The sequence below is a fragment of the Gnatocerus cornutus genome, unplaced genomic scaffold (genome assembly GCF_029298725.1).
Source record: "Gnatocerus cornutus isolate USDA-ARS CGAHR unplaced genomic scaffold, icGnaCorn1.1 ctg00000023.1, whole genome shotgun sequence".
NCBI lineage: Eukaryota > Metazoa > Arthropoda > Insecta > Coleoptera > Tenebrionidae > Gnatocerus > Gnatocerus cornutus.
The window spans coordinates 459,078-484,425 of NW_028275375.1; the positions used below are offsets into that span (position 1 = coordinate 459,078).

At 32.8% G+C, this 25,348-nt stretch overlaps 1 protein-coding gene across 2 annotated transcripts in view; it reads left to right on the plus strand.

The window, feature by feature from the left end:
- LOC148166169 (carbonic anhydrase-related protein 10-like) overlaps positions 1-25,348 on the plus strand; it is a 159,639-nt gene that overhangs the window by 65,332 nt on the left and 68,959 nt on the right. For both annotated transcript variants that reach the window (XM_088049020.1, XM_088049019.1), the window contains exon 2: positions 4,103-4,150. Coding sequence is in view for 1 of the 2 variants with exons in the window: in XM_088049019.1 (XP_087905145.1) it covers positions 4,103-4,150 (48 nt within the window). In the remaining variant the exon portion in view is untranslated. The remainder of the gene's footprint in view (positions 1-4,102; positions 4,151-25,348) is intronic.

Below are 25,348 nucleotides of genomic sequence, written 5' to 3' on the forward strand. Positions count from 1 at the left end.
AATTGAAATCAAATATTCAGGAAACGTGCATGTCTGGTTGACATTCCTGTTAAAACATTTATTTCACAGCTTCCATGATTTGATGGAGCACGTCGATTGACCCAATCATAAAATTTCTTGTTCCGACAGCTTAAGAACGCCGGCGCCACTATCGGAACTAAAACCATTTGTTGGGATAGTTTTTGCGAGCGTCGCGGCGCCGAATGTCTGGCGCCGTCGTTGGGTTTAAAATATTTCGAGAATATTTGCCGGAGAGCTTGTTGTTGCACAGATTGGGAGAGATGGGAGCAAATAGAAGCGAGGGCTATGCCAAAGAAGTCACAATGACTCGAGAATGACGTAAAGAAAAGGCGATCGATCAGACTTCTTCCATCTTAAATCCAATTCAATTATAGACTGATAAGATCGGTTGGAAAAATTAGAAGAGGCATTCTCAACCGACTCAAATTTATCTCTTTAAGCCAGCAAAAATGCCCACAGATCCCACCTTGCGAGGAGCTACTTTTATTCTTTCAGGCGAATGACTGACCCGGCTTAGATTTCGGTAAATAACTTTTGATAATTGTTTGTCTTCACTCCCCAATTGATATCCTAGCCAATTTCTAATTGGATTTGACAAAGTGCCTGTACCAATTTTTCAACTAACAAAGTTATGGAATTTAATGGAAAATTTTGCTCTTAAAAAAATTCTAAAATTCTTGTTTTTTGGTCGAAATTTTTGTAAATTGGTACAGTTAATTAGACTGCCGAAACTAGTAATTTCCCTAAATTTTGTAGCTGTAGCACTAAAATTATCAGAATCACGAATTTTGGTGGAGGCGCTTGGAACTTTTTGCGTCGTCTTAAAAATATTTTTTTTTAAATCTTGTGTCTTTCGCTCCACAATTTTACAATTTGGTCAAGTTATTACACGACTATAAAGTAGTAATTTCCCCAAATTTCAGAGTTGTAGCACTAAAATTACCAGAATTATGAATTTTAGTGGAGGATCTTGCAAATTTTGCTTCGTTTTAAAAATAAAAATTTCTAAATCTCGTGTCTTTTGCTCTACAATTTTGAAATTTAGTGGAATTAATAATACCCGACTCTAAAGTAGTAATTTCCCCAAATTTCAAATCTGTAGCAGTAAAATTAGCAGCAGTACGAATTTTAGTGGAGGATTTCGGAAATTTTCTCTTCGTCTTAAAAACAAAAATTTCTAAATCTCGTGTCTTTCGCTCTACAATTTTGAAATTTAGTGGAATTAATTCTCGACTCTAAAGTAGTAATTTCCTCAAATTTCAAATCTGTAACACTAAAATTACCAGATTAACGAATTTTGGTCAAGGAGCTCGTAAATTTCTGCTTTGTCTTAAAATAAAAATTTCTAAATCTCGTGTCTTTAGCTCTACAATTTTGAAATTTTGTGGGGTTAACACACGACTTTAAAATAGTAAATTCCCCAAATTTCGTTTGTAGCACTAAAATCACCAGACTTTTGATGGAGGATTTCGGAAATTTTTGCGTCTCCTCAAAAACGAAAATTTTTAAAACTCGTGTCTTTTGCTTTACAATTTTGCAATTTGCTGGAATTAATAAGCGGCTGTAAAATAGTAATTCCTCAAAATTTCAAAACTGTAGCATTAAAATTACCAGAATTACGAATTTTGCTGGAGGAGCTAGGAAATTTCTGCTTCGTCTCTTAAAAATGATAATTTCTAAAACTTGTGTTTTTCCTTTACAATTTGGAATTTGGTCGAGTTAATACACGACTATAAAGAAGTAATTTTCCCAAAGTTAAAATTTGTAGCACTAAAATTACCAAAATTATGAATTTTAGTGGAGGAGCTAGGAAATTTTTGCGTCGTTTTAAACATGAAAATTTCTTCTAAATCTCGTATCTTTTGCTCCACAATTTTGCAATTTGGCAGAGTTAATGCACGACTCTCAAGTAACAAGTTACTAAAATTTTAAATCTGTAGCACTAAAATTACCAGAATTACGACTTTTGGTGGTGGAGCTTGAAAAGTTCTGGTTTGTCTTAAAAATGAAAATTTCTAAAACTGGTGTTTTTTGCTCTACAATTTTGCAATTTGGTGGAGTTAACACACGAGTTTAAAATAGTAAATTCCCTAAATTTCGTATTTGTAGCACTAAAATTACCAGAATTACGAATTTTGTTGAAGGATTTCGGAAATTTTTGCGGTCGTCTCAAAAACGAAAATTTCTAAAACTCGTGTCTTTTGCTTTACAATTTTGCAATTTGGTGAAATGAATACACGATCCGAAAAGAGTAATTTCCCCAAATTTCGAATCTATAGCACCAAAATTACCAGAATTACGAATTTTGGTGGAGAAGCTCGGAAATTTCTGCTTCTACTCTTAAAAATGAAAATTTCTTAAACTCATGTTTTTTGCTCTACAATTTTAAAATTTGGTGGAGTTAATACACGACTCTAGAATAGTAAATTTCCTAATTTTCGTAAGTGTAGCACTAAAATTACTAAAATTACAAAGGTTGGTGGAGGATCTCGGAAATTTTTGCGTCGTTTTAAAAAAGAAAATTTCTAAAACTCGTGTCTTTTGCTCTAGACTCTTGCAATTGGGTGGAGTTAATACACGACTCTAAAGTAGTAATTTCCCCAAATTTCAAATCTGTAGCACTAAAGTTACAAGAATTACGAATTTTAGTAATAGACATCTTTGGTTCACCTTCAAAATAAAATTCTAAAATTTTTGTTTTTAAATAAAAATGTTTGTAACTTGGTACAGGTAATTAAAATGCCGAAACTAGAAATGCCTCAAATTTCCATTGTTCTGCTGTGAAAACTGACAAAGTTACGAAATTTTACAAAAAAACGCAGATTTTTTTTAATCATGTAAAAAATAAAAAATTCTAAAACCGTTGTTTGTTGCTCTACAATTTTGCAATTTTGGCACAGTTGGTAAACGTGTCGAAATTAGTAACGCTTTCAAATTTCAGTATTCTCCAATTAAAACCAGTAAAGTTACGGAATTTAGTCGCAAAAGGTGAAAATTTTTGGTCTGCCCTTCAAGAAAATTCTAAAATTTTTCTTTCTCACTCAATAATTTTAAAACTTGGTACAGTTAATAAGAATGCTTAAACTAATAAGGTGTCAAAGTTTTACTATTCTCCGATTAAAACCAGTAAAATTAAGGGATTTAGTAGACAAAGGTAGAAATTTTTGGCCCAAAGTAAAACAGAAAAAGGAGCTACTATAGCTACCAAACAAAAAAAAAAGGGATAATGGTACCGTAAAACGCGTCAATAAAAACAACGCGATGTAGAGTTTAACGACAAATGATTCCAATAACTGTTTGAAAAGTCAAGAAATAAAAATTAAATAAAATCAGGTTTTATTTCCACCCGTCCGTAATTTCCATCTTTATCTTTCGATTTCCATGCCATAAATGTGGCGTCGATATTTTCGCAACAAATTAAGCGATAAATGCTTGATTGGTGCCCCACTTTCACCTTCCCCGCGGCTGGTAAACTCATTATTGTATCGTAAAAAAGCGGTTCTTTTTGGAAAAACATTCGTGAATAGAGAGCTTTCCCGCCCGTTTGAAATCCAATTTCCTAAACAATTCGCTTGACCCTCAAACTAGGTGCGAATATTTGCCAAGTATATGAAAGCGTGTTTTTTTCCCGACGTAAATCTCTGCGGTTGAGGATTGACCATGTTAGGGACGAGAATGTTGCCCTTATCGTGGCAAACATACAAACAGCGATAGTAATTCCGTGCATTACACCGTTTGATATGAATAATGGCGCGATTCCTCTTGTACGTTCTGAAATTACAGAGGGCAAAACTGCTCAAACGTCTCTGGTTATTCGTTGTGCCGGCGGGAGTCTGGGTTATGGCTTCTCGTTGAATTGGATTGCGCTTCTTCGACGAGGGGAAATGTGAACTAGCGTCAGCGATCTTGCCCGTCCTCGAACATTTCTTAATACAGCTTCTATAAATTGAATCTGTACTGTTCTTCCTTTCCGATGTGAAGACGAGACATCGACTAAACAACTTGATATTGTAATATTGGACGACCCCTCGTTCGCAACTGGCGCGACGTTACACCACTAATTTATTTTCCTCTGTTTCAGTGGGATGTGACAACTGGCAGGAATGGTGGACTTACGACGGAATTTCCGGTGAGTCGCCTTTTTTTATTCACTAAAACGAAATGCCCCGGCGACGACTTGATCATTTCGAGACAGCGCAAATTCTAGACTACGTTTTTCCTGCAGCGGATTAGAGATGGGCCTCTACAAGTTTATACAGTTTTTACGGCCTCGATAGAGACTATTTTATAGAGTTTGTGCTCGAGGAGTTTTTGCGGGTTTAGTTTCAGACACGCCTCGATACAAATTGAAATTTAATTAAAAGAAAATTTTAAAATCTGTACTTCTTGTTCTCAAATTTTGTAATTTGGCACAGTTAAAGGACACTTTAGAAGAAGTAACCTCCGCAAATTTTATTGCCATAACTAAAAAACTAACAAAGATACGAATTTTAACTAAAAAAAATTGAAAACTTTTGGTTCGCCTTGATATAAAATTTTCTAAAATTTCTACTTTTTGTTCTAAAATTCTGTAATGTGGCGCAGTTAATGGACACTTTAAATGTCATAACTTTTCCAAATTTCATTGCCATAACTAAAAAACTAACAAAGATACAAATTTTTACTAAAAAACGTTGGAAATTTTTGGTTTGTCCTGAAATAAAATTTTCTAAAATCTCTATTTCTTGTTTCAAAATTTTGTAATTTGGCACACTTAATGAACACTTCAGAAGTAGCAACCTGCCCAAATTTCATTGCCATAATTAAAATACTAACAAAGATACGAATTTTGACTAAAAAAGGTTGAAATTTTTTGATTTGTCCTAAAATAATATTTTCTAAAATCTCTATTTCTTGTTCTAAAATTTTGCAATTTGGCACAGTTAATGAACACTTTAGAAGTAGTAACCTCCTCAAATTTCATTGCCATAACTAAAAAACTAACAAAAATACGAATTTTAACTAAAAAAAAATTGGAAATTTTTGGTTCGCCTTGATATAAAATTTTCTAAAATTTCTACTTTTTGTTCTAAAATTCTGTAATGTGGCGCAGTTAATGGACACTTTAAATGTCATAACTTTTCCAAATTTCATTGCCATAACTAAAATACTAACAAAGATACGAATTTTAACTAAAAAAGGTTGAAATTTTTTGATTTGTCCTAAAATAATATTTTCTAAAATCTCTATTTCTTGTTCTAAAATTTTGCAATTTGGCACAGTTAATGAACACTTTAGAAGTAGTAACCTCCTCAAATTTCATTGCCATAACTAAAAAACTAACAAAAATACGAATTTTAACTAAAAAAAAATTGGAAATTTTTGGTTCGCCTTGATATAAAATTTTCTAAAATTTCTACTTTTTGTTCTAAAATTCTGTAATGTGGCGCAGTTAATGGACACTTTAAATGTCATAACTTTTCCAAATTTCATTGCCATAACTAAAAAACTAACAAAGATACAAATTTTTACTAAAAAACGTTGGAAATTTTTGGTTTGTCCTGAAATAAAATTTTCTAAAATCTCTATTTCTTGTTTCAAAATTTTGTAATTTGGCACACTTAATGAACACTTCAGAAGTAGTAACCTGCCCAAATTTCATTGCCATAATTAAAATACTAACAAAGATACGAATTTTGACTAAAAAAGGTTGAAATTTTTTGATTTTTCCTAAAATAATATTTTCTAAAATCTCTATTTCTTGTTTTAAAATTTTGCAATTTGGCACAGTTAATGAACACTTTTGAAGTAGTAACCTGCCCAAATTTCATTGTCTTAACTAAAAAACTAACAAAGATACGAGTTTTAACTAAAAAAAAATGAAAATTTTTGGTTCGCCCTGATATAAAATTTTCTAAAATTTCTACTTTTTGTTCTAAAATTTTGTAATGTGGCGCCGTTAATGGACACTCTAAAAGTAATAACTTTTCCAAATTTCATTGCCATAATTAAAAGACTAACAAAGATACAAATTTTAACTAAAAACCGTTGGAAATTTTTGGTTCGTTCTGAAATAAAACTTTTTTAAATCTCTATTTTTTGTTCTAAAATTTTACAATTTGGCACAGTTAATGAACACTTTAGAAGTAGTAACCTGCCCAAATTTCATTGCCTTAGCTAAAAAACTAACAAAGATACGAATTTTAACTAAAAAAATTGAAAATTTTTGGTTCGCCTTGATATAAAATTTTCTAAAATCTTTACTTCTTGTTCTAAAATTTTGTAATTTGGCGCAGTTAAAGGACACTTTAGAAATAATAACTTTCTCAAATTTCAGTGCCATAACTAAAAAACTAACAAAGATACAATTTTTAACTAAAAAATGTTAAAAATATTACGTTCGTCGTTAAATAAAATTTTCTAAAATCTTTACTTTTTGTTCTAAACTTTTGTAATTTGGCACAAGTTAATGGATTCTTTAAAAGTAATAACTTTCCTTAATTTCATTGTTATAACTAAAGAACTAACAAAGATACGAATTTTAACTAAAAAAATTGGAAAATCTTTGGTGTGTTGTAAAATAAATTTTTTTAACAAATCTACCTCTTGTTCTAAAATTTTGTAAATTAGCACAGTTAATGAACACTTTTAAAGTAGTAACCTTCCCAAATTTCTTTGCCATAACTAAAAAACTAGCAAAGATACAAATTTTAACTAAAAAACATGTGAAATTTTTGGTTCGTCCTGAAATAAATTTTTCTAAAATCTTTAATTCTTGTTCTAAAATTTTGTAATTTAGCACGTTTATTGGTCACTTTAGAAATAGTGACCTTTTAAAATTTTATTGTCAGATCTAATAAACTAACTAATGTTTAAGAATCAGAGAAACTTTGACCTAAAAACTGTACATATTTGTATTTGAAAATGTTTTTCTTGAAATCTGAAAAATCTAAAACCTTAGCTCAACTTTCTGAGTTAAAACATGAGCAATTTAGGCCATTTTGTGCTTTCAGAGGTGTAAAAAAAAACCGAAAAAATCGCATTTTTTGAGTCTTTAGAATCCCATTTCACCAGACGCATTTCCACCAATCCACAACTCATCAGAAACCCACAGCGGAAGTAAATGCACACGTGTGTAAACTAGTTAGGATAATGGCCGTTCCAGAATCGACGCTGTAATCAACGCCCGCCGTAATTGGCAACATTCTTAGATTTATCTCAATCGCGAATTTTTAATCCTCCCGAAATCATTTTCGCGCCAATGCAATCCCCTTTAATTACATCGAAAGAAACGAACTATTCCCAGCTTTAAAAACAGGAACTTTTCAAAACAAAGCGTGGAAGAAAGAAACGCCTCGAGATTTCCACCGTCAATGTTTGAGTTAAATGTAAACCTTGGAGGATATCAACCGGCTAAATAATTCATTTTATTGCTGAAACAAATTTCTGGTAATCTGAGGAGAAGGTAGGTAACTTCGCTGAATTATTAACATGGCCGGTTTCGGCGTCACTTTCGTTTATGACTACAAGAATTGTTTAATTAGATTTTGGGAGTTTCCATGCAGTTATCGATTGACAAACAAAACGTTTGGTCTCAGGAGATGCCGGATTCGGTTAGCAGCAGGATGCGGCCGTTATTCCCCATGTACTTAGGCACGGACGCGACCTGGACTACATTTTTTATTGTTTCACTTCTGTCAGAAAGTTTATTCTTGATTCTTTCTCTGCGTTTGCCCCAACGATCTTGCGAAACTTTTATAAAGTCGTGTACTATTCAAACAGTTTACATCGCAAAATTATGTTGAAATTGGTTTGTTAATTAACATAAATTTCATTTCTGGGAATTATCTAACTGTAGTTCCTCAGATTTAATTGCCAACTCAGCCTTATTTGTATAGAGGCGTGTCTGGAACTAAACACGCAAAAACTACTCGAGCACGCACTCGATAAAATTGTCTCTATCGAGAGCCGTAAAAAATGAGTTTTTTTAATTAATTCGTATCTTTGTTAGTTTTTTAGTTATGGCAATGAAATTTGAGGAGGTAACAACTTCTAAAGTGTCCATTAATTGCGCCAGATTACAAAATTTTAGAACAAGAAGTAGAGATTTTAAAAAAAATTATTTTACAATAAACCAAAAATTTTGCAATCTTTTTAGTTAAAATTCGTATCTTTGTGACATGTATTAAATTAATTCTGTAAAAATTCTCTTATAAGTCAAAACTCTCATTGCAGTCGGTTTAGGTGTCCACTCTAACAATTATTTCGTTGTTTAAGGTTGGAATCTTGACAAATTAACTTTGGAAATTTTAAAATGATGTAGTTGGTAACAAAAAAAAAGATTTTTGACACATCATTGACAGAACGATCGTCTTTTGTACCCTAAAACCTAACACTGCCCTTGCAATATTTGCAACCTAAACCGACTGTACAGTCAATTTTTTTATTCAAAGTTGGAATTTTGGTGAAATAGCTTTGGAAATTTCAAAATATCAAGGTTGGCATCATTGTCCCCCAGAACTTGACGTTTGCCATCTTGATACGTAAATAATGAGTAGAAGCGAACGAATAAGCCAAGTGCGCAGGTATTTATTCCATTTGATGTGATAATAAGTCATTTTCCGCTTAGTATGCCGGGTCGGAAACGATCCAAATTTATGCATTCAATATCCCGTGATAGTATATCTGTTTCTTGTTAGCACGGCGGCTGTCCTGAGATTTGAATATTGTTCTTGAGTGGTGGCGGAACATGTTCGTGTCAGTGTCGGGGCGTCGGGGCGGGCGCCGGGTGCTCCCAACTGGCACACAAAACGTACAGGGCGTTAATGGACGCGGTTAACAATCGACTAGACTCGACAACAATACAGTCCGAGTGGACCGACTAATGCCTCTGTTGTTCTCGTTCTATCGCCTACATTCCCATCTCTTTGACATTTAATTCGTATAATAAGCGATCTATCGAAGAGTGTCAAACCATTGTGGCTCCGTCATGCGGAATCATCAACCAAACTCGCCACCCCAAATACATAACTTACACGAGCGGGTTTCATGTTAACCTAACATTTGCCCGTAAAAGCTCTCAGTTAAATTACAAACGGGACTGAACGGTTCTTACCGCTACCTAAATCTGCAGAACGCCGCTTCATAAACCACTCATCCGCTGGATTATTTCCTACAATATTTATTGACGGATTTCGTACGTTCATATGCGAGCTTTTTCACCGAAATCCGGTTAAGTTACATTCTTGTTGCTCAACAAACGAAACAAGAATTTATTTTTCAACGGCAAAACTACCAATTCTGTCGAAAGGGCCAAAACCAAAGCCTCAGCTAAACTGAAATAAACGAATTCGATTCAGCTCATTTTCTATTTTTCAAGTTTCGCCGTCTTTTATCCAAATTATCCCTACCAAGAGTAGTCATTTGTGCACCAAAACCAGAAAGAAGACGAAGCCAAAATTCACGATTTTTTAGTCGACTTTAATTAATTAATTTTTATTTATGATTTATTGATATAATAATTTAAATTTACTGATTTTGATTTTACTCAAATTATTATAAAATTGGGGGTAGTGTCGGTATCATGATGTGAGTTGAAACATCATCGATAGATGGTGCCACCCTAGGATGGACGAAAATGAAAGCGGCTAAAAAACTAGCTAATTTTTTTGTCCGCTTTTGAGCACTAAAAAGTATTTTTTTCAGAATCTTCATTTCGAGCATCTGAACTTAAAAAAAACTCTTTTTTTTAATAAAAAATTAAAAATTTTCTAATTCTAAGACTTTTCGTTTTACACGATTGGTAATGGTTTTGTAACCACGACTTGCCACTTGATTTTCAAATTCAATTTATAATTTGACATTTATTGAGTTTCACTATCACTGAATTTTGACTTAACGTCAAAGCCAGTATTCACATTTATTATCTTTAGGTACAATTATTGTTGGTCGCAAAGGACACTTCAATTATATTGATACATTTTTTATTCACGCAGCAATTTATTAAACACGAATCGTAAAATCCAAATTGACCAAGAACTGGACAAATTTTCTAAAATCTCTACATCTTGTTCTAAAATTTAGTAAATTAGCACAGTTAATGAACACTTTAGATCTAATAATCACCCAAAATTCCATTGTCCTAACTTAAAAATTAACAAAGATCAGAATTTTATTTTATAAATGTTTAAAATTGTTGGTTCCTCCTGAAAAAAATTTTTCTAAAATGTTTAATTTTTGTTCTAATTTTTTGGAGATTGGCACAGTCAATAAACACGTTAGAGATAGTAATCTCCCAAAATTTTATAGTCAAAACTTAAAAACCAACAAAGATACGAATTTTAATTAAAAAAAATTAAAAATTCGTTCTGAAATAATTTTTTTAAAAATTTTGAACGTTTTTCACAGAATAAACCAGTTAAAAATAGTTTGTTTCGCTCTGAGGTCTTTTCGGCGCTTGTACTGTAACCACCAATTTAATTTCTTTTCATTTGGCTTGCAAAAATAATTGTAATTTCCACATTTTCATAACTAAAAGCGGGCCGCTTCGGGAAAAATATGAAAAAAGCTCATAAACTTTTACTACATCATTCAATAACGCGCGACGGACGGTCTAAACATTTTATGAGTGACAAGTAGTTTGTGCTGTAAACGAAGTAAATATACAGTGTAGTTTTATTAGCAGCTCAAGATGAATAAGTTAAAGCAATATTAGTTTTATTAGATCATGAATTAGCAAAAAAAGCGCTCAATCACGTCTCGACCAAACAATACAGCAAATCCTGCCTACGAGCAAAGAAAGTAATTGGAGATTGGCCCTCAGCGACGTCTACAATTGGATTTTTGCAGAAATTAAGAAAAAAATCCCAGCAAATTGCTATCAATGAAGATCTCGGCAAGAATGATGATGGATGATGTATAAAGTGCAGCACAACCGGAAAATAAATAATTCGTTGTCGCGCGAAAATATGATTAAGTAGTGCATATAAAATGCGATTAATCAGCATTACAAGTGTTGCATATTAAAAGGTTTATTAGCAAGTTTGAAGAGTGGATGATCTCAAACGCGATATGCGGTAATTTTTAATTCCCCCCGACACAATTTGCATGCGTCATTTGATACGATTGATGGAATCCAACTAGGTCAATAGGTTGTAAATGACATTTCACGTGTTTTGCATCATTATGATTACGTGTTGAACACATTCCCGACTATAATCAGATCGTGGACCAGACGGCAATGCGGGAAAATCAACACGCCACTGATGATATTTAATGAAGCTTCGTTCAAGTGATGTTAAACATGCAACATTTCTGTGGACGCTCACCCGGCGAGACCCCTCCACCCGCGCGCTCACTGTCTCCGATGATGAGTGTAGTTGGAGTTTATAGATAATTCTAGTGGCGCAGCACGTAAAGATAATAAAAATAAAGTTGTAAAGTTTGAAAATTCTTGTTGCTTGTTTCCCTCGTTCTAATCGCCGAGACAATTTTACGGTTTCACAGTGCGAAGCGGCAGCAGTTGCTTCGCAACGGTGTTTCCCAGGAGTTATTTTGATTTTTGTCGCAGCGAGTATAAAAACGTCTCGCCGAAAAACTTGTTTTCGTTTAATTAATATCTTCGTTGCGTCTCCATCGATTTTTCGCCTTGAGCTTGCTTGTAAATAAAATTTCGCGCTGAATCTTGAGCTTTGATTCGAGTTTCCGTTTACTACCGGAAATTAAAAAGCTCGAGGTCATGGGCGATGGTCTATGCACCAAATGCCGCTCATACGCGAGCTTGCAGGAACGTCAGGAATCCAGCAGGAACGTCAAGCTACATAAGGCCCACTTTTCACGGCGGCTAAGTGACTTTGCTGTACACGAACCCACATCAACCATAAGCGATTTCATTTTAACATAGTTTTCACGACGGAGCGCGATAAAAATTTTCCTCTTTTTGCCTTCCACTTTCACCCCAAGTACGTTCTATCTAATCTGTACAGTAACGGACAGAGAAAAATCAAATAAAAAGAACTCCCAATTCAATAATTCGATGAGAGGCTATAAAAGATATCAGCGCCGGCTTAGCAGGTGGCAGCAAGAAAAGGCCACAGCTTTGCAGAAAGCCACGTACTGGACTGGACGCCTCCACCGTCAAATAACTGACTTCTTTTTAATGGAATTTTTTGCAGACGAACGAGACGCTCAGAGGGAAGAATGCTCGCTGCAAAAACTCTTATCGATAACTTATTAAAATTATTTTAGTCGCGAAGCTGTATCAGCTTTTATTTCTTCATTTTCACACTACACACGCTTTAATCCACTTAATCCTTTCAACACCTGAATCGTAATTAACTGCAATTTCTACCTGCTAAACTGGAATTACTTATTTTTATGCCAGCGAATTATTCATCAGCAAAGAACACACCGACAGTTCCAATTAATTTCACGTTTCAAAAGTTGATAAAAAAAATCGTATCTTTGGTTGTGTTGGCGCTACTGCAATGAACTTTAGGGACGTTATTACTTTTACCTCATTTATTAACTGTACAAAATTACAACTCTTTAAAGCAAAAGATGCGGATTTTGTAATTTTTTATTTTTAGAGCCAACCAAAAATTTTCTAAATTCTATAAAAAAATTTGTATTTTTGGTTGTGTTGGTGCTACTGCGATGAAATTTAGAGACGTTACTATTTGTACCTTATTAATTAACTGTACAACATTACAAGATTCTAAAGCAAAAAACGCGGATTTTAGAAATTTTTGTTTTTAGAACAAACCAAGAAGTTTTAAAATTTTATAAAAAAATATGTATTTTTGGTTGTGTTGGTGCTACTGCGATGAAATTTAGAGACGTTACTATTTTTACCTCATTTATTGACTGTACCAGATTACAACACTTTAAAGCAAAAGATACAAATTTTGGAAATTTTTATTTGTAAAACCAACCAAACATTTTCTAAATTCTATAAAAAAAATTGTATTTTTGGTTCTGTTGGTGCCACTGAAATGAAATTTAGAGACGTTACTACTTTTACCTCATTTCTTAACTGTGCCAAATTACAACACTTTAAAACAAAAGATGCGGATTTTGCAAATTTTTATTTTAAAGACCAACCAAAAAGATTTAAGGTTTTATAAAAAAAAATTATCTTTGGTTGTGTTGGTGGCACTGCCATGAAATTTAGACACGTTACTATTTTTACCTCGTGTATTAGGTGTACAAAATTTCAACTCTTTACAGCAAAAGATGCGGAATTTGGAAATTTCTATTTATAAGGTCAACCAAAAATTTTAAAAATTCTATAAAAAAAATTGTATTTTTGGTTGTGTTGGTGCTACTGCAATGAAATTTAGAGACGTTACTATTTTTACCTCATTTATTGACTGTACCAAATTACAACACCTTAAAGCAAAAGATGCAAATTTTGGAAATTTTTATTTGTAAAACCAACCAAAAATTTTCAAAATTCTATAAAAAAAAAATTGTATTTTTGATTTGTTGGTGCTACTGCGATGAAATTTGGAGACGTTACTACTTTTACCTCATTTATTAACTGTACAAATTTACAACATTCTAAAACAAAAGATGCGGATTTTAGAAATTTTTATTTTTTTGATGAGCCAAAAAGTTTCAAAATTTTATAAAAAAAGTCACTAAATCCTTTCAACACCTGAATCGTAATTAACTACAATTTCTACCTCCTAAACTGGAATTATTAATTTTTATGCCAGCGAATTATTCATCAGCAAAGAACACACCGACAGTTCCAATTAATTTCACGTTTCAAAAGTTGATAAAAAAAATCGTATCTTTGGTTGTGTTGGCGCTACTGCAATGAACTTTAGGGACGTTACTACTTTTACCTAATTTATTAACCGTACGAAATTACAACACTTTGAAACAAAAGATGCGGATATTGAAAATTTTTATTTTTAAGACCAACCAAAAATTTTCAAAATTCTATAAAAAAATTGTATTTTTGGTTGGTTTGGTTGTTTTGGTTGCGATGAAATTTAGACACGTTACTACTTTTACCTTATTTTTTAACTGTACCAAATTACAACATTTTAAAGCAAAAGATGCGGATTTTGTAATTTTTTATTTTTAGAGCCAACCAAAAATTTTCTAAATTCTATAAAAAAATTGTATTTTTGGTTGTGTTAATGCTACTGCGATAAAATTTAGAGACGTTACTACTTGTACCTTATTAATTAACTGTACAGCATTACAAGATTCTAAAGCAAAAAACGCGGATTTTAGAAATTTTTGTTTTTAGAACAAACCAAGAAGTTTTAAAATTCTATAAAAAAAATTGTATTTTTGGGTGTGTTGGTGCTACTGCGATGAAATTTAAAGACGTTACTACTGTTACTTTATTTATTAACTGTACAAAATTACAACTCTTTAAAGCAAAAGATGCGAATTTTGGAAATATTTATTTTAAAGATCAACCAAAAATTTTCTAAATTCTATAAAAAAAATTGTATTTTTGGTTGTGTTGGTAGCATTGCGATAAAATTTAGAGACGTTACTACTTTTACCTCATTTAATAACTGTACTTTAAAGCAAAACATGCGGATTTTGGAAATTTTTGTTTTTAGAACCAACCAAAATTCTCTAAATTCTATAAAAAAAAATGTATTTTTGGTTGTGTTGGTACCACTGCGATGAAATTTAGAGACGTTACTTTTACCTCATTTATTAACTATACAAATATACAAGATTCTCAAGCAAAAGATGCGGATTTTAGAATTTTTTATTTTTTTGATGAGCCAAAAAGTTTTAAAATTTTATAGAAAAAGTCACTTAATCCTTTCAGCACCTGAATCGTAATTAACTACAATTTCTACCTCCTAAACTGGAATTACTTATTTTTTTGCCAGCGAATTATTCATCAGCAAAGAACACACCGACAGCTCTAATTAATTTCAGGTTTGAACGCCCACGTTGTTCTGAGTTGTTGCTCATTCCAAATGATAAAAAAAATATTTCGACTGCACTAACAAATCCAAACTTCCGCGACACTTATTAAAACTTAAGACTCTCCCGAGATCTTCTAAAAATAACAAATACGAGTGTGTGTTTAATTTAGAAAATTAATGTTCCCTAATGACACGCCACTCCCCGTGCTCGCCGCCACTTTTCCAATAATAAATTATTTCCAGTGAGGTCGTCCACTGATTTTTTCTCTCCTCCCCCAAAAAGTGCAAGGACCCACCGCCACCACCAGACGTGTGATAACCTTTTATTAAATAAATTAGTTTTATCGGACACGAAATCCGAAATGTCGTGCCGAGGTGGAGATTTTCGGAGTTGTTTTATTCGCGATTATGTAACAAATTTAGTCACAAAAGGCTTGTTAACAAGTTGGTGTAGCGACAACTTCAGAGCGGTAAAATTGTAATACCTCGATACGTTGTTTCTGATTGATTGCCAACAGCTTTAGTAAAGCTTTTACTGTACTAAACTAAACAAAAACACATAAATATATAGCAGCGGAAACATTTGTTCAAATCCTTATTCCCGTGAGAATAACAAATAGCTGAACTAAAATGCAATAAATTTCGCGAGACAAAATAAAAAGATCTTTGAGGCGCGATCAATATTTCTGATTTTGGAATAATTTTATTTTCAATTTTGTTATTAATTTATTATTATTATGAGGTTTCAAGCGTTTCTAATTCCATTATTTGGCGATGGACGCTAACATTTTGCACAGTTTTAGATTCTGCTAAATGAGCACCAAAAACTCGAGTTTGATTTACAAATAAATGAGAAATTGACCGAATTAGGTTTTCAGAGGGCTTTTTTAGGGTCTTTTTTTAACCAACTTTTTCGCCGCAAAAATGACGTTTAGTACCTATGAGTTGTACGTCAATCAAAAGAGCAGCTCTAGATCTATTAACAGGCCAAATTTGAGATTGGTAGATCAAATAGTTTACCAGTGGCGGCCAAAAAAACAAATAGCAAAAAAATTTCATCAATTTCTTTTTGCATTTTTTAAGAATCAAATCAAATTTTCGACTTTTTTCAAAATTTAAAAACGAATACCAAATTAAAAAATCGCTAGAAAAACGTCGTAGTTTTCGAGATATTGAGTACAAATTATTTCCAATCTTCAAAAATTCAAGTTATTTGTTGACGTAAGTTAATAATTCGCCTTCTTTTAAATTCCGCGTGAAATTTTGTGTTAAATGAGCCCAAATAACTTGAGTTTGCTGCCGAAATAAACGAAATATTGACCAAAACGTGTTTTCAAGAGATGATTTTCGGGTAATTTTTTCTGGGCGAAAACAACGTTTAGTACCAACTGCCAACTGCCCAAATCTCAGACCGATAAGACAAGTATACCAGAGCTCATTACTATCGGTCCACTTATTAAACAGTTAAGTTGGCAGCAGCCCCTAGCGATTTTTATTAGTAACAATTGGCAGCAAAAGCGTTTGACCTTGACGCAACTGCAGCATGCGTAAAGGAGAAGAAAAAGCTGATCGTCTTTCACATCACTGCCAAAACATCTTAAATCTTAATCTTAATCTTAATCTTTTCAACTAGTCATTGATTAATACACTCAACTTTGACAACGTGTTAACCTCAAAAATCGCTACTTTCAGTTTTCCCCTAATTTTCTCACTAAAAAATTGAAAGCCTGATTTACACCCAAAAATTTTCGAAAATTTACACAGGAGAGTGGACTGATGGCAATGAACTGCACTTTAGTTTAGAAGAGGCGGTCAAAATTCAATTTTTTCAAACGTCAAAAAGTTGTGGAGATATTTATAAGTTCGGCTGGAACTTAAAGGGCCTCGGAAGAGAGCGCTCGCCCCCAAAAAATCGGAGACAGATATTAATGAAAGATAAAGGCTCCTGATGGACGTGCTCAAAAGTGAGGTCAGACAAAGTAACATTGTGCCAATGTGTGGTAAAGTTTGCCACATTGCAGGCTCTCCGGAAATTGATTTTCCCCACGAAGTTGCGGTCACACAGGAGTTGGACCACATGTGCACTGTCCATGATACACTGTTCTTATTCAATAAACAGCATTCCTGCGCTCGACTGACTCCAATGTCTTTAAATAAACAAGTTTTTTTCTGTTGACTGTAAATATATATGTCCGCGAGATTTTATTTTCCTCGCTTTTTTAATATCGTTTGATAAAGTTAGTCGGAAGCGCTTTCAATAGCGCAAAATACAATATTATCTCTAGATATGTATTATTTGGAGGATGTTGACAGAATGTTTTACGGACGAAACGTTGCATGCATTTCCTTGAGCTTTGTACTGTCGACTGTCTGGAAAATATTAAACTTTGTAAATTTAAAAGTGAAGGAAAAGCGCAGTGATGATGTTAACCCAACTGTGAAGAGTGTAACTCGTGAAATCTCAGCGAATTTTTATTATGCACCTCGAGATAAAGTTTTCTAATTTTCGAATTAAACTAACGTGAAAATGTCTGCGAAAATAACACGCTACCTCAGAAGCATAAAGGTCTATTTTCAATTTTCGTGAAAAATTAATTAAATAATGTTTTTTATTACTCTTTACAATTTCTTTAAGGCAGATAAAAATAATCCCCATTTGATGAAAAACAAAAATTATTTGAGAATACTAAAAAAAAATCTGTGTATATGTTTTAAATTTAATTTAAGACCAAAAAAATGGCACCATTTTTTTTAAGATCCTGTAATTTCTTTATTTTTTATGCAATTTTAACGACATTCGTGAAGATTATGACTATCAACTGCCTTATTAAGAGAGTCGATTTATAAAAATTTAGACAAAAAAGAGAATTTTTAGAAATTTTGATTTCGAGGAGCAAAGAAAAATTTTTGTTTTTTGACCAAAGAAAAACGTGGCGCAAAACTTTTAACGACCTGCAAGTTCTTCATTTTTATTGCCACTTTAACCAAATTAGTAGAGTTTACAAGTCTTGACTGTCTTATTAAAAGTACCGATTTAGAATAATTTAGACCATAAAATAGAATATTTAGAAATTCTTATTTAAACAACTGTGAAAATGTCATTTTATTCAACACTGTAATTTCGTTATTTTTAGTGCGACAGGAATAAAAATTTTATATGTTGTTTCTTCTGTTTATTTTAGTAATATCACTGATTTGCTAAAATTTAGATCAAAAAGTCAAATTTTTAGAAATTTTTGTTTAAAGACCAAAAAAATGTCACTATTTTTTTTAAGAATCTGTAATTTCTTTATTTTTAATGTGATTTTAACGAAATTTGTGGAGATTATTACTTTTGACTGTCTTATTTATAGTGCCTATTTACAAAAATTTAGAGCAAAAAGGAGAATTTGTAGAAATTTTTATTTCGAGTAGCTAAGGAAAATGTGACCCAAAATTTTTAACGACCTGTAAGTTCTTCATTTTTAATGCCACTATAACCAAATCAGTGGAGTTTATAAGTCTTGACTGTCTTATTAAGAGTACCGATTTAGAAAAACTTAGACCAAGAAGGAAAATGTTTAGAAATTTTTATTTAAACAACTGTGAAAATGAAATTTTTTTTAACACTGCAATTTCGTTATTTTTAGTGCGACAGGAATAAAAGTTTTACATGTTATTTCTTTTGTTTATTTTAGTATTATCACTAATTTGCTAAAATTTAGATCAAAAAAATAAATTTTTAAAAATGATTGTTTTAAGAACAAAAAAATACCAATTTTTTTTAGATTCTATAATTTCTTTATTTTTTATGTGATTTCAACGAAATTTGTGGAGATTATCAGTTTTGACTGTCTTACTTAGAGTGCCAATTTACAAAAATTTAGAGCGAAAAGGAGAATTTGTAGAAATTTTAATTTTGAGTAGCTAAGAAAAATTTACAAAAAAAACTTGAACACACTTTAATTTCGACATTTTTGGTGTCACAGACACGAAATTAGTGGATGTTTTTTAAGGTTAAATAGTCCATAGAAGTTGCTGAATTTGGGTTATTATCTTAAAAAAATCAAAGGTTACGAGTATTACGCATGATTTGAAATAAATAGTCACCAATAACTCGCGCAATTCGCTCTTAAATTGCATATTTGAAAAGAGACTAATAACACCACCATAATTTTTTAGAATACCTGTTTTGTTAATTTTCTCAAAACTATAATTTACGGAGATAAACCCTCATGCTTCTAAGGTACCGAACAGTCTGCAGAGCCCATTAAAAATTGCAATGCAACAGGGCCAAAATGCAATTTCTTCAAGACGCGAAGTGAAGTGAAGTGAGGCTGCAATAAAAATATGTAAAGTATTCATCCCGTAAGTGGCGCAGATTTGTTTCAATAGCCCGGCCCCGGACTAAGGCGGGAAAATGGCCTTCTGAGTGCAGCCGAAGCCATGAAACAGTTAAGATTGAATTGGAAAACAGGACGGGAGTGCGAATTGCCCATAAGATATTTACAAGGCCAATCTCCTGTGTTTGCCGAGGCTGATTGCAAGTCGCGTTGCGGCCGCATGGATTATGCAAGACGATGGAAATACAGAAACGGAATTAGACTGCAATCAGCTAATTTCCATGATAGAGGGCTCGCAGATGACGGCAGTCGGACTTTTGTCTCTTGTGGAATAATGCATGAAGGTGACGGACAGCGGACGATGTTTATGCATATTGGATGAGGTGTGTACGCGTGCTTTTGACAGACTTGGAGCTGCTCTTTATTTGATTTCCGAGGCCCAAGTTTCGACCAACTTGCGGACTGCACCTGCCAGCGCCCAAAAAATCGACACGTGACGAACGACCAAATTGCCTGCTTTACGGACGCTAAAATCAAGCTTTTTCGGACGCACTCCATGACAACTAATAGAGCGTTTATTTATCATCTATTTCAACGTGAAATTCGAAATCCTTTGTTAGTCCCTGCTGGTTTGTTTATAGTTCGCTTGTTATTAAAGACAACATTGGGTCAAATCAGCCAATAAAATCCACGTTATTCTTGCGTTAATTACAATTTAATTTGAGCGACCTGTGCTGCTTTTTCTTCCGTCGAATAAACTGCCAATATGCCAATGCTCTAGATATTTATAGCCGTAGATAACATAACTGATTTTCTAAATCCGGATCGCCTACGTTTTATCTATGCAAAACCGGATCGAAGCGACGGAGACGCAAATCCTAAAAAATATTCCGCCGGAGAAAAAGCCGAGACAATTAAGGTATCACTTAAAACAATAAACACCGTAATTAGGAGGTTTCTAACTAATTAAAGTCAAGCACTTTGTAAGTGGATATGTTTTCATTTAGTTAACATTCCGAGACGCAAAAACTTCGGAATTTGAGAGACGAGGATCTGGAAGGAAAAAGAGTTGAAATTCACTGTTGCCATTGTCAATATTTTATTACTTATTAGTGCTTTTAATCTATGTTTTACGACATCGTTTAGGGGCCGTAATGATAAAGTAAAACGGCCGCTTGTCAGTGTCACATGACTATATTAAAACTATACAGTCCACAAAGACTAAATTATGTACTTATTACATAAGTAGCTATTATAAGAATGTTTTATGTATCAAAATGGAACTTTCGCGGACTCGAACCGGTCTTTTTTTTCGTTTTTTTTAACGAATTTTTGGAGAGCTTTTCCAAAGTTTTCTTTAAAGATTTTCTTTTTCATCTATTGGTTCTGTATGGATGGCGTCCGTAATGATAAAGTAAAACGTTCGCCTGTCAGTGTCAAATAATTATAAACGGTAAGGCTCGTCCACAAACATCTAAATTAGGTACATAAATAACTATTTTCGAATTTGCCGCTTTAATAGGTCCATTAGAGTACTCAATTTGGAGTAGTTCATAGGTATCTATAAAAGAACTCAAAGTAGGAAGTTTTGTTTTTTAAGAATTGACAGAACTAATTAATCTGGCTGTCACCTGTTTTAGGACGAACCAAAAATTTTCAACTTTTTTGTATTAAAATTTGTATCTTTGTAAGTTTTTAAGTTTCATTGTTTATTGACTGTGCCAATCTGCAAAAAATTAGAACAAATATTAGACATTTTAGAAAAATTTTTTTCAGGATTAACCAAAAATTTTAAACATTTATAAAATAAAATTCTGAACTTTGTTAATTTTTAAGTTAGGACAATTAAATTTTGGGTGAATATTAGATGTAAAGTGTTCATTAACTGTGCTAATTTACAAAATTTTAAAACAAGATGTAGAGATTTTAGAAAATTAATTTTTTTGTGTGTTAAATATTGTTTTACAGTTTTTCCTGATTAATGAACGTCAATAAATGTGACCTTTCCAGCCCACGCAGACAAAGCGCTATTTATGTGTCAACCGGATGCACTTGGAATCAAAACTGCAGTAATAAAAGCAATAATTTCGTAGTGAACTAAATTATACATTACTGCCTCAAATTGAATTATAAATATCGCATTTTATTTTCACATTTACATATTAGTGCTCGATTAGTTTTTCCATGAAAATTTCAATATCGGTCATCATTTATGCATATTGCAAAAGAGCTCCTGTTTATATCGGTTGTTCAATTTCGTTAATAGAGATTTTTAGATGATTATTTAATATAGTTTAAAATCGAACACAACTATTGCACTCCGAATAAATAACCCCAACGCGACGTGCCCATTGTCAGGAGGAATAATCGTCCAGTCATTGAAGTGAATTATCAATGATTTCATTGAATGTCCATCTGGGTTTTTTGCTTCGCCTCGGACGTAATGTTCCGCGCGTCTGCTAACACCCCACTTGTACTTCTCGTGACACAATACACGAATTTTTTTCGTTTAAGAGGTTGCATGCGAAATGCGCATATCTCACGCCATGTCCCGGTTTGTTTATAACCTCACGCGCTAATCAGAACGTGTTATTGTGGAAATAATGCAGATCATCCAGTCGTGATCTCATCAACTACGCTGTTCTGGTTATAATCTGGAGTGCGATCTAAGCATTCGCGTTCGATATTTTTAATTATGTTGGAAGTTTTCCCTCGCTAACTGCAAATTGTTCTCGATAGGTGCAATTTTTTGCTGTAGAAGCGGAGTGCGCGGACCAAACTGTGGTCTAACTTTTCAATTTATAAATTGGATTAATTTTACGTTATTTTTTAACTGTTGCTATTACGGGCGATTTTAATTTTATAGAAATGAAGTGAATCTACCATACGTTTAAAAAATTTCAGATTTAGTTGGCGTTGAGAAGCAATTAAAACAAATTTGTTTAGCGGCGAAATGTTACTACATGATCAAATTTCAACGCCGCCTTTTTTTAATCTTTTTGTAAAATTTGTAACATCGACGTGTTTTGCTCCAAAATCTTGACATTTGTTACAGTTAATTAATGAGTGACAAGTATTAAAGTCTCTAAATTTTATTGCAGTAGCACTAACACAACCAAAAATCCAATTTTTTTTTATAGAATTTTGAAACTTTTTGGTTGGCACTAAAAATAAAAATTTCTAAAATCCGCATCTTTTGTTTTAGAATCTTGTAATTTGATACAGCTAATAAATGAGGTAAAAGTAGGAATCTCCCAAAATTTCATCGCAGTAACACCAACACAACCAAAGAGAACATTTTTTTTATAGAATTTTGAAACTTTTTGGTCCGCCTTAAAAATAAAAGTTTCTAAAATCCGCGTTTTTAGCTTCTGAATTTTGTAATTTGGTACATTTAATAAATAGGTTAAAAGTACTAATGTCTCTAAATTTCATTACAGTAGCACCAACACAACCAACAATACAATTTTTTTATAGAATTTGAAACTTTTTAGCTCATCAAAAAAATAAAAATTTCTAAAATCCGCATCTTTCGTTTTAGAATCTTGTAAATTAGTACAGTTAATAAATGAGGTAAAGGTAGAAACACCTTTAAATTTCATCGCAGTGGCACCAACAAAACCAAAGATACAATTTTTTTTCTAGATTTCGAAGCTTTTTGGTTCGTCTTAAAAATAAAAGTTTCTAATATCCGCCTTTTTTGTTGCAGAATCTTATAATTTAGTACAGTTAATAAATGAGGTAAAAAAAGTAACGATGATAAATTTCATCGCAGTAGCACCAACACCAAAAAAGTTGTGATTTTTTGGGTCAAATTTTGAAATTTTTTGATTTGCTCTAAAAATAAAAATTTCTAAAATCCGCATCTTTTGTTTTAGAATCTTGTAATTTAGTACAGTTAATAAATGAGGTAAAAGTAGTAACGTCTCCAAATTTTATAGCAGTAGCACTAACACAACCAAAGATACAATTTTTTTTATCAAATTTTGAAACTTTTAGATTCGCCTTAAAAAAAAAAATCTAAAATCCGCATCTTTTATTTTAGAATCTTGTAATTTGGAACAGTCAATAAATAAGGCAAAAGTAGTAACATCTCTTAATTTCATCGCAGTAGTACCAACCCCACCAAAGATGCGATTTTTTTTCGAATTTCTAAACTTTTTAGTTCGCCCTAAAAATAAAATTTTAAAATCCGCGTCTTTTGCTACAGAATTTTGTAATTTGGCGAAGTTAATAAACGAGTTAAATGTAGTACTGTCTCCAAATTTCATACTTTTATCGCCAACACAACCAAAGAGAAATGACTCCACTAATTGAATTAGCCTGGCGCCTCCACCATTTTTCGACTTGATAGTTTTTTTACCGAAAATTGTTCAAAACGATGTAGTTTTATGTAAGATTAGACTAAACTTTGTTAAATCGTTTTTCAGATTTATTTACATATGCGTTTTGTCCATAAAATTGGACTAATTATCCTGAGATCTTGTCGCCGCTGACCCAAATAGAACCCAGATGATGATTAAACATTTGCTGTTGTCATAATAAAAAAATCGAACTTGTATCAATACGTAAAAATGTCGCAGTGTCCCCACATCATTAATTTTTAATAAAAGCAGCCATTAAATTTTTACGTCTGTGATAGTTCTAGTGGAGACACTCTACGTAATTATATGTCGCATTTAATATCCATTTTGAAAGTTTGAGGTGGCTATGCATCTCCCACGCCAAGTCTCGAATCCGAAAAACCTTCTTAAAATTTATTAGATCTAGCCAAGTTCCATAAATTCAGTGTGATACCTTTAGAATGTTTCGTCGTCTTTATATAACCGAGTTGCGGAACATTTTTTTAATTGGGTGAAAAAGTTGTTGAGAAAGTCAGCCTTTCATTACGGAAATAAAGTTCAGGTAGAATCGTGCAGTTCGAGATGAGGCATTAGTATTCATACGGCATAACTACTATCCCCCTGTTTGTCTATCTTCTTCTCTAAGTTCTTTAGTTGGGTTATCGCTCAAAATTCTCTGCTCGAACGTAACTAATTCAAGTTTGAGACCATTGTTTTCAGTTTCCCCTCTTTGTGACTCGTTCGCAGAATTGTTAACTCTTCTCCTAAGCTGATTATCGGCTGATATTATTTAGGTGGATCGATTTAACAACGCCGAGGTGTTTATTTGTAAATGTAAGCGATAAACGCGCTTTACTTAACCTCTGCGAAAATGTTTTTCTTCACTACGCTCGTTAAGATAGCAGGATGGGATGCAAAATGGACTCGAGGAAAGGAGCAGAGCTGAACTACCGATTTTATCGCGATACGAGGGCCGGACTTGACGAGTTCCAACTATTGAATCGGTTTTGCAATTTTCATTATTTTGTCATTAGTCGCACTGGTCAAGAATGGGCCGGAAAAGTCTCGAACAAATTTTGAACAGTTATTTAGGCAGTTTTCCGCGAAGAATGAAACTAGTCAACACATTTTGAACGAAACTCTAAAAATGGTGGAAGCGCCGGATTAATTCTATTCATTTTAGACAACAAATTGTGAACAAAAAGTCATTTTTAAAGTAGAATTGCTTCTTTATTCTACGTCTGAAGCCCGTTTTGTCGCATCAGGTCAGGACAGATATTCGTAAAATGCGACAAATTTCTAAGATCTGCGTCTTTTGCTTCAGACTCTTGTAATTTAGTTCAATTCATAAATGAGTTAAAAGTAGTAACGTCTCTAAATTTTATTGCTTTAGGGCCAACACAACTAAAGATATAATTTTTTTTCATAGAATTTTGGTGGAGGATCTAGGAAATTTTTGCTTCCTTTTAAAAATTAAAATTTCTAAATCTCGTGTCTTTTGCTTTACAATTTTGCAATTTGGTGGATTTAATAAGCAACTCTAAAATAGTAATTTTCCCAAACTTCACATCTGTAGCACTAAAATTACCAGAATTACGAATTTTGGTGGAGGAGTTAGGAATTTTTTGCTTCGTTTTAAAAACGAAAATTTCTAAAACTCGTGTCTTTTGCTCTACAATTTTGCAATTTGGTGGAGTTAATACACGACTCTAAAATAGTATTTTCCCCAATTTTCAAATTTGTAGCTCTAAAATTACCAAAATTACGAATTTTA